The sequence below is a fragment of the Limulus polyphemus genome, unplaced genomic scaffold (genome assembly GCF_000517525.1).
Source record: "Limulus polyphemus unplaced genomic scaffold, Limulus_polyphemus-2.1.2 Scaffold487, whole genome shotgun sequence".
NCBI classification, from domain to species: domain Eukaryota; kingdom Metazoa; phylum Arthropoda; class Merostomata; order Xiphosura; family Limulidae; genus Limulus; species Limulus polyphemus.
Genome location: NW_013666097.1, coordinates 97,304 through 108,201, shown reverse-complemented (window position 1 = coordinate 108,201; position 10,898 = coordinate 97,304). Strand labels below are relative to the sequence as shown.

The following is a 10,898-nucleotide window of genomic DNA, read 5'->3' as shown; positions in this document are numbered from 1 at the left end:
TTTAAATGTTTCCGTCCCTGGTGTGAGCTTTGTGTCCAGTGATTGGTAAAGATATATGCACGCTTCTTTTAAAATAAATCGGATATTTCATTTTAGCACATTAACGTTGTTATTCACATAGACAAATATATATATAAAGATAGATTCTTTTTACTCTAAAATATCAAACCAGCTTTAAAGGTTTGACACAGAGAAAGAGAGTTGCTACATAACGAAATATATTGTGGATTATCATATTCCCGCATTTTACCCATTGCATATGCTTATAAGTAGATATACGTACGCGCATATATTTTTCACATTATTAGTTGCTTCTACTGTTGGTTATGTTGAACCATTGGTAATTTCATTTCGATTTATTTTACGAAAAGAGCTTTTATATCTCTAGCAATAGATGGCGCTACATTTGATGTGCCTCAATCACCACTTCTGTCATTGAAGTCTTATTGTATTTCAGCACAATAGATGACACTATTGTATGTATTATTTTGGTCACATACATAGATAGATAGATGGCCTCACCATTCCCCCATTATAGTAATATTTTTATATCACTTGTTTTGCATACATGTGATTTCAACCAGTCAATGAAGTCGCTTATAAGATTTTCCTTAATGTTAGATAGACAAATAGGCAGGTAACCATAATTACGATGATAAGCAAAGAAGCAACACGTTTTATTTTTTCTTTCTCAATGCACAAACAATGAAGAATAGTTCCTACTACACTTAAAACTCGTCCTATTGATGAACAAGATAAATTATCTTCCTTTATCACCAGAATATTTTTCCCTCAACAAGCGCCATTTGTAATATAAATATCGTCGATCCCCACGATGTAGTTGGATGAAGAAGTCCGGGAAGGCAAGGTAAAGTGAAAGCCAATCTGAAAGTTAATAAAGTTTGGATGAAATTTGAATCGAACCTGAAAGTTGTACAAGAGAAGAGAAGTGCAAGGCTACTTAGTTGTATCTTCTCTGGTGACAAAATAATCCAAACAGCTTTGTAATAGACATATAGGATTAACATATGTATATATGAAGATAGCTTTTATACGCGGAAACATCTGTTAGCTGAGTTCTTGCACAGATCTAAAATATAACGTTAATAAACGGAAACATCGGCACGTGTAGATATGTAGATCTTGAAAGTCGAGTTGTTCAAAACTTGAAAATAGCGTTGATAACTGGACCAATTGTTGGTTGAGATGTTGTGAAGGAAATATCTGCTGAAGCTTTTCGCCAGACACGAATCATAGCAGAACCGTCTGGAAAATGATCTATAGGAAATAGTACAGCTTATAAAATGAGTCAGATCAACGTAGGCCGGTAAGGCAATCACTGATTGGCAAGTCCTTAAGCCAATCAGGAAATGTCACAGACCTACTGAAGGATGTGTAGATTGTATGGGAATTCTTTTTCGTGGAAAAGGACAGGTTTATGTGTTTTAATAAAGGTGGCTTCCAAAATATAGAGATGAAAGGTTGACAGACCATTTGCAATAATTTTAAATCTGCTATCCGTATAGTTGTCAGCACAAGTCGGGTTCACTAGTAAATGCTGGCCAATCGCTGATTCACATTTTGGTGGTAGAACTTTTGTTTTACAGGAGCGATATGGTAAATTTTTTTCTTTCACACTCTTAGTTTTTATGGATGTGGGTAGATGTTGTTTAATTCTATCCTGCAGTCTTTGTGAAGTGCGACCTACGTACCGACATTCGCAGTGGCACGAGAATTCAAAAATAACCATACTTTTCTGTGTGGTAGGAATCGCATCTTTGTGTGTTGCAGGCAACACCTTACGTGTGGAATAAGCACAGTAGGGGTTCACAGCAGGAAAACATTTAGTGATGGCCATTTTAAACTGTTTTTCAAATTTTGTTGAAATGTTACCAATCCATGGTAGTTTTAGGTAAACAGGACACTTATTGTTACCAAATTTTTGGGCAGTTGAGAAGCTCGCAATTTTCCTTGAAATAATTTCATTGATGACGTTTTCTGGATACCCATTTTCTAATAAAATAGTTTTAACTGTCTTCAATTCAAAATCTAGTTTGGATTTTGAACAGATAACTAGAGCCCGATGGATTAAAGTAGCAACAAGGTTAGTTTTGCAACTTTTAGGACTGAAAGAATCCCATCGTGTGTATTGTCTTGTAAACGTAGGTTTTCTGTATATACTGGTGAGAAAACGAAAGTCATCTTTTTCAACTAAGACGTCTAGAAACGGTAAAGAGTTATGTTGTTCCTTTTCGAAAGTAAATTTGAGAGCCGAGTGCAACGAGTTTAGATCTTGTAAGAAACACTCACATTCCTGTTCAGTTTTAAAAATGGCAGATGTGTCATCTACACAACGGAAGTAAACAGCAGGTCTGGTAACTTTGTTGAATAGTTCTTTTTCATGGAAACCAACGAAAATAAAGCTGAATTTCACCGAACGTGTCGCAGTATTCATCAGTTCAATAAACAGGTCCTTGGGTAGTGGAGGGCACTGAACTTCTCCACCATACACAGTATCTGCACAAATTTTGATGGTTTCTTCCAGGGGCACATTAGTAAACAGGCTGCTGGTGTCGAAGGAGCACAAAAACGATTGTTTAGGGTCAAAGCTAAGGTTCTGTATGGTTGTAGCATGGTTTTGAACAACTCGACTTTCAAGATCTACATATCCACATGTGTCGATGTTTCCGTTTATTAACGTTATATTTTAAGATCTGTGCAAGAACTCATCTAACAGATGTTTCCACATATAAAAGCTATCTTCAAGTTTTGTACACCGAAAAAGATAAATGATAAAAAGATTCATATTCAGCACCTATCCTTGATAAACTTTGTCCATAAAAACTTAAACCAAGAAATATACTAAGGTAGATTAACACCCTCTGGGGGGGATATCTTCAACTAAAGATTATATGATGATAAGAAATACATGAAGTAAGACTGCTCATTATTATTTCTGTGTATAAAAATTTAAACATTTTTTTTACCTTCTTACTTAATATCATGCTGCCATTTATTCACTGATTGTTCTATACTTCATAGTTTTAAAGGCTATTTTTAATGTGAAAAAATAAGCTCCATATTTGAAGCCCCCCAGTGGTACAGCGGTATGTCTGCGGACTTACAACGCTAGAATCCGGGTTTCGATACCCGTGGTGGGCAGAGCACAGATAGCCCTTGTGTAGCTTTGTGCATAATTAAAAACAAACAATATTTGAATATGTTTATAATAGCTTGTTTGTTTGTTTTTGAATTTCGCGCAAAGCTACACGAGGGCTATCTGCGCTAGCCGTCCCTACTTTAGCAGTGTAAGACTAGAGGGAAGGCAGCTAGTCATCACCACCCACTGCCAACTTTTGGGCTACTCTTTTACCAACGACCGTCACATTATAACGCCCCCACGGCTGAAAGGGCGAGCATGTTTGGTGGGACAGGGATTTGAACCCGCGAACCTCAGATTGCAAGTCGAGCACCCAAACCACGTGGCCATGCCGGGTCGTTTTTAATAGCAGTATAATCATGTATTTCTGAAGATTCAAAGAGTTCTGCCATATCAAATTTAATGTCATAGTGTGGCACATACTACTTCTATTTGTCCCCCTACTAGGCGTTAGGATTCGTAGAATAAAGCCCCGATAGCTTATTATTTCTGTGCTAAAACCAAATTAACCTTATTCTTATTTGTTTCGAAATTTTGCGCAAAGCTACACGAGGGCTTTTTACGATAACTGTCCCTAATTTAGCAATGAAAAACTAGAAGGAAGGCAGCTAATCATCATCACCCACCGCCAACTCTTGGGCTACTTTTTTACCAACGAATAAAGGGATTGACTGTCACATTATAACGCCCCCACGGCTGAAAGGGCGAGGACATTCGGAAAGACTGGGATTCAAACCCTCTACCCTTAGATTGCGAGTCGAGTGCCCTAGCCACCTAGCCATGCCAGGTCTACCTTATTTTTGTAAACGTGAGGAAAAACACAAGATTTGCGATATTTCAGAATTCTAATTGGCACAAGAGATGATTTTTTTCTGATAAAAGTAAATTAGTTATATTGAAAAATCTAGATGAGTTTCTAAATGACAAGTAATTTTCAGAAACATTCAAAAGGGACAAAAACTTTAGAGCGTACATTTTAGGAAATTATACTCGTATTTGTATTACATATTATATTCATGACAAAGCTACTGAGGCAACTAGTCAGTAATACTTTACCATCTAACATCCACGCTAAGAGATTGACTGTCACTTTTATAACATAACCTCACCCGATTTTAGTCGTGCTTTTGCATATGACACTTCGTATATTCAACTTATGTGACTGTGATAAGTAAAGTAAACGGTCACGTCAAAGTCCATCACTTACTTAGAGCTACTAACCTGAAGAAGGGCAATCAGTCTACAGCACGCGCCGCCTAGACAGCTACTGTCACTCTTATAACGCATACACAGCTGAAAGTCCGGATCATTTTCAACGTCATATCGTTAGCACGAATCTTGGAACTTTGAACATTTTGCTTAAGAACCCAACAAATCTTAAATTAACAGCCCCGTTTTACAGTTTCTCAACCTATAAAATGTAGTCATAATAATCCCTGTAGACTCCCACTGGAGCATAGGGCCCCAACAACACCTCGCCGACGGAAGTTGTTGTTGCAGTAATTTTTTAGCAGTTTTGTTTTTACGGGGCGGAGTTGCTAGCCTCGCGCCCAACCTCCTTTCTCATTCTAGACTTGGGACCAGACAATGGTGGCATCCCTGCCAAGGAATGAACCCGGTACCTTTGGATTAGAAATCCAACGCGCTATCCACTGCGCTATAGGGACACAAAATGTAATCAAAATTATTTTCAATCAGTACTAATCTCAATTTCTTCTTATACGTTTCAAGAAAGGCAGCTAGTTAACAGTCCCCCCCCCCCACATTCTTGGGCTACTTTCGTCGGATCAAGTATTAGAATTTGGCAGTCACTCTTGTAATGCACTCACGGCTCCAAAATGTGAAATATGTTTAGCGACAACGGGTCGAGAACCATTAAACCTTGGATTTACAGTTCGGGCATACTAACAACTAGGCCACGCACTGCCAAGTTACTCCTGTAGCGTTATGTGGTATTTACAGATTTATGTTGCAATATCATGGAACAAATCTCGTATTCATAATCAAAGTAAGTATTAATCACACTCATTACAATATATACTTCCTAAAGAGAAGTAGTTAAATGTGCGTTTTTTTTAATTTACTAAATATACTCGTCTACTAAAAATATCATTCAATAAAAATAGCTATTTAACATGGTTAACTTATATGCTTTCTATAATGTTGTTATTTTTATTGGTTTGTTTGTTTTGTAGTTATGCACAAAGCTACACAGTGGGCTATCTGTGCTCTGCCCACCACGGGTATTGAAACCCGGTTTCTAGCGTTGTAAGTCCGCAGACATGCCGCTGTGCCACTGGGTGGCATGTTTTTTATTGGAACTGATGTGAATAATTAAGCCGTGTTCTCACGAAACAAAATTTCACTTTTGAGTCAGAGTTGGTCCATTCATGTAAATTAGGATAAAAACAATGGTGTCTTATTATTAGGGTTACTCACTGGAGAAATACTCTTCGTCACTATAGTTCATAGAATTTTAAAATGATTCTAAAGTATTTTTATAATTGTTGGTGAACTTCTTTTTTTCTTCAGAGAAAGAGCTGTTATTTTACCATAGTAAGAAAGTTTTATAGTACCGCCGAAGACAATTTACTTACGAAAACAGCACCATCAGTAACTATTGAGAAAAAGGATCTTTTCCACTCCCTGCTGTCTTCCTTGATGAAAAAATTAGAGACGCCTTTATCAGGTGATAATGTAAAGATTCTGAGGGGAGGCAGAAGAACTTCATTCCTACCAGTTGGGTGTTTCTTATACCTCAAACCCAAACAGGCCTTTCTTTCTCCAGCTGGTATTTGTGCCATTTCAGACAGTAAGATGTCGCTGCTCTCACCACGTTTAATCTCAACTTCAAAATGGCCGCCTACAAAACGAAATGAGAAAAACGAGGCGCTAATGGAAAAACTTATTTTTTTTCCCCGTAAATATTAAATATATCATGAAATATTGGATTAAGGATACCCATTAAAAAATTAAAACTTACTTTTTCTTACCTATAGTAGTGTATATACCCTTAAATTCACTATCAATTGTTACTATAAGAATTATGTTGTATTTTACCATAGGGACCACTTTCTATTCTTGTCCACGGAGTTCCTGCAATATGATTAACACCGCATCCTCTATCGGTTTTGAAATCACAGACGAACAGTATTTGTCTGACAGATGGTATAACAACAGGTGGCGCTACTGTTCTGATTGGTGGTTCAGCATCTACAGCTGACATAATTATATGAAAAAATTATCTAATATGCATAATTAATAACACCAAATACGCAAAAACAATTAATTATTGTGAAAAGTTGAAAATTTTCTATGGTATAATCAGAAAAGTAATTTGTTAATTATGTGTATATTAATAACTGTGTGCCAATATTTACAATCTAAATATTTGATTTTCCACAGTCTTTAATATTTTAAGCCAGCGTTTCCCAAACTATGTTCCGAGGAACACTGGTGTTCCGTCCGAGATTGATAGGTGCTCCGTGAGAAAAATCATGATTTTAAAGTTTAATAACATATTTAACACTTTTTGTACGATCATAACTTATTATGAAATATTTTTCCATGTATTATAATTAGATAATATCGATTTCGCATTGAAGAAGAATTATAGAAGATGCCATATCTATTCTACACAATATCTTAGTGGAGACGTTTGTATCTAAAATATTTTATAAGCATAAAAATGTAAAAATTCATTAATATGTAATTTGATTAAATAAATAAATGAATAATATGCAAATGTAGAGGGCGTTACGTGCGCAACATATCCTCTACACCGGCATTTCATCTGTCTAGTGTTCAGTAAGCTTTTTCTCAGCTGAAAAGTGTTCCGTGGCCAAAAAAAGTTTGGGAAACACTGTTTTAATTGATTATCTGAAAACACTAAATGTTTTCGTAAAAATTAAACTTAATATTTTTTACGTACTTATATCATTTTATTCAAGAAACAAACGAGACAAGGGTAAACACACAAAACCTGTCATCATATTTACCACATAACCCTCGGTAGTTTCTTGAGCATGAAGTACCGTGTGGACATTCGCTGCAGGATGTACCTTGTTTGTACATAGCATCTCTGAGAACATTACCCCTAGAAAAATTCAACATTTTATCTTTCCTAGGTTAGATAAATGAATCAAACTATCAGTACATTTATTCGTATTGTATTTATAAATGAAATTATTTGTGTAAGATTCTGAGAAGCAAAAAATCATTTTGAGTAAATTTGTTAAAGGTTTTGTCAAATTGACATAGCTCGGCTTAAAACTAGACTTAAAATAGTATTCGAGAAATAAAAGAAAAAAGCTAGACTTATATATATATATATATATACTTGAAAGAACAGATACATACTAAAATTAGTCCAAAAGTAAGAAGAATTCAGAAGTTTTAAAGAAACTTCCATTTTCAAACCCAGAATTGAATATTAAATATTTTAGGATGGTTATTTCACGTAATAATTGTGGTTATTAACTATTTTCAGTTTCAAACAAAACTGGAGCATTAATAAGTTAAAACATGACTTTTTTATAGATTAACTATTACAATGAATAGAGGAAATGTTTAAAAGGCACTAAAGAATATGGGACTTATGAAGGTTATTACTCAATTAGACATCTAACATAGGAAGTATTGCATTGAAAACGCATGAAAAGCACTTTTGAACTATAAACGGCGTATGAAAAGTACTTCTAAACTGGAAATGACGTATGACAAGTACTTCTGAACTGGAAACGACGTATGAAAAGTACTTCTGAACTGAAAATGACGTATGAAAAGTGCTTCTGAACCGGAAACGACGTATGAAAAGTACTTTTGAACTGGAAATGACGTCTGAAAGTACTACTCTATTTGTAATGTATAAAAGATACCGTTGAATTGTGGAAAACGTAAGAAATAGTAGTAGTGAAATGAAAAAGATGTACGAAATTTACTGCTAAGTGGGAAATGTATGAAAGCTACGAATTAATTGAGGAAAATGTACTACCGTTTGTTTGTTGTTAAGCCTAAAGCTGCAGAATGAGCTATTTGTGTCGTGCCCATTACGGGTATCCAGCGGGGAGCGGAATTACTGAGTTGACGATGCATACAGGGTATTGCTGAACAGGTAATAGGTAGTACATAATTTTTAACGTTATGAGCCCATAGACTTCCCGCTGAGCCACCGAGAAGCGGCAGTACTGAGCTGGGGATGTATGAATGGTACTGCTGAACATCAGATGTATAATAGGTGCTACATAAATTAGTGACGAATAACCATTAGATTAAATGTAGTCTCTCAAACGTAATAGTAGCAAGTACATCAGGTTTTATGTAGTACAGTAGAAGTGATAAAACCTTCTTCAGACGTATCAAGTCCTGAGCAATAAAAAATGATTGTAATTGGTCTACGAGCTCTTAAATCAAACATAAATAATCACACGTATTCTAGCAAATTTGATGATATGCCTTCATCATGTACAACAAGAACTTTAGAAAATGGCAGAGTACATTCTGAAACCTGTGGTTTTATAAAAAGAAAAAAAACATCCCATATTTTTACTTGTTTGACCACAAATAACAATAAAGTGTGATAAGATATTGACTCCCAAAACCCACATTTCTGAATTACCCTTCACAACTTTAAGATAACCAAACCAAATCTTAAAGTTGTGAAGGGTAATTCAGAAATGTGGGTAACCAAACCAAGATGTTTTTTTTATTCCAATTTCTCCTATAACGTTCGGGCTGGCATGGCCTGGTGGTTAGTGAGCTCGACTCGCAATCTGTGAGTCGCGAGTTTGAATCCCGTCACCGAACACGCTCACCCTTTCAGCCGTGGGGAGGCGTTATAATGTGACTGTCAGTCCCACTATTCGTTGGTAAAAGAGTAGCGCAAGAGTTGGCGGTGGGTGGTGATGACTAGCCGCCTTTCATCTAGTCTATCACTTTTAAATTAGGAACAGTTCTGCGCGAAATTCTAAAAACAAAAACAATCCTATAACATTCAGTTTCGGGTATTATAATAATTTTAGCAATGTTTAGTTGGGTAACTTATTAGTCTTATGTGGGAAGTTAGATTTCATTCGCATACACTTGTGGATCCTGATATTTTCTAGATTTCTTATAAATTATGGATTTTCTCTCAACCAATTATGAATAATATACCGTTTAAATTACTTCCAGATAACTCGGGGACGCCGGTTTGTTTCAGCTTAATGCCAAATAATAGGCTACCTTCGTTCTGTCCACTGTGGGGAATCGAATCCCGGATTTTAGCGTTGGAAGTCCGTAATATTACGGCTAACCCACCGGGGGACGAGGAGCGCCAGAAGCAAACTTACAGTAATGGGGCAGAGAACCATAATAAAATGAAAACTTCCTTTGATACAGAAATTAACTTTTAAATTTGTATTAATTTTATGGTTACCACAACATAACATTTGGACACTACTCCAGTGTTGGTAGTCCGCTGGTACGTTTCTAAATTAAATGTTTCACTGCACATGCTTGCTATCTATTACTACTTACAATACAAGTGACAATACAAAAGACGAAAAATTATTTACGGCATGATTTAAAATTACAAGCATCTGGTGTCAGATTGCTGCTGCACATTATAATACATCTAGGTATGGGCACGAATTCCGTTATGTACTGATATATAAGTATACAATGAGCACATATAGCACACAGATTAGCAGGAACCAAGCCCTTAAAGTTAATCTTATAGTGACAATACTTGACCGTCAGGTAATATTGATGGCGTTTAACATCGTCCAGGAACAAAGTTAATAACCCCCAGTGGCACAACGGTATGTTTGAGGAGTTACAACACTAGAAATCGGGTTTCGATACCGGTGGTGGGCAGAGCATAGATCGCCCATTGTGTAGTTTTGTGTTTAATTACAAACACATAAAGTTATTCAAAAATTGGCTTCAGAGAAAAACAGAGAAAAATTATTGGTGAAGCAAATGCATCACAGGTTTCAGCGCCCTGGAGGCTGAAGCAAACTTAAAGATAAAATTGTTTGTTTGATGGTTAGCTAATAGATGCATCAGTAGTTTCAGTTACTTTCAGATCCTCCAGCAGCTCCATTATCACTAAAAAAATAACATCGAGATTTAAGAAACCTCAAGCGTTTTGCGTTATAGGCTACCTTTCAGAATACTCGAGTACGAATACCTTGAAATTCAGAAGAAACACCAAACTTCGCTTATAGCTAAAATAAACTCAAAAGGGTTTACTTACGTTGGCCCGTAATTACACACGAAGAGCTTCATGGATTTTCCGTTTTTGTAGTAATGAGTGTAGCCACATCCTACTTTATAAGTATCAGCCCACACGACCTGTCGAAATCCTTAAGTTAACTGCAGAGATCTTATGAAACTTATTATTCCCTTAAACTAACGCGAAAATAGATGATAAACAGCAAGCGCTACACTGATTTCAGAATTTATAACTCCCCCTTTTTTTTCGATATCTTATCCTATCATTACACATAATAGAGATGATTTCCTGACCAAGTGAAAAAAATAATGACACTTAACAATAGATTCAGGATGTCAGAAAAACACCGAGGTTCAATAAGTCTTGATACAAAATGATAAAAACCCTATAACTCGAGCGCTTTCGAAAGGTGGACCAGCTTGCTCCTGAAGAAAGAAAGGTTCATCTTTCGAAAGGTGGACCAGAAAGAAAGGTCCATCTTTCGAAAGGTAGACCAGAAAGAAAGGTCCATCTTTCGAAAGG

The 10,898-nt window shown here is 36.1% G+C and overlaps 1 protein-coding gene across 1 annotated transcript in view; it reads right to left on the bottom strand.

The window, feature by feature from the left end:
- Positions 1 to 5,830: 5,830 nt before the first annotated feature.
- The window catches only part of LOC106458566 (venom allergen 3-like), a 15,711-nt gene continuing 10,643 nt past the window's right edge, over positions 5,831 to 10,898 (bottom strand). The window contains exons 5-9 of the mRNA XM_022384822.1: positions 10,398 to 10,495; positions 7,159 to 7,256; positions 6,221 to 6,379; positions 5,918 to 6,023; positions 5,831 to 5,840 (exon numbers count right to left, since the gene is read on the bottom strand). Coding sequence (XP_022240530.1) covers positions 5,831 to 5,840; positions 5,918 to 6,023; positions 6,221 to 6,379; positions 7,159 to 7,256; positions 10,398 to 10,495 — 471 coding nt within the window. The remainder of the gene's footprint in view (positions 5,841 to 5,917; positions 6,024 to 6,220; positions 6,380 to 7,158; positions 7,257 to 10,397; positions 10,496 to 10,898) is intronic.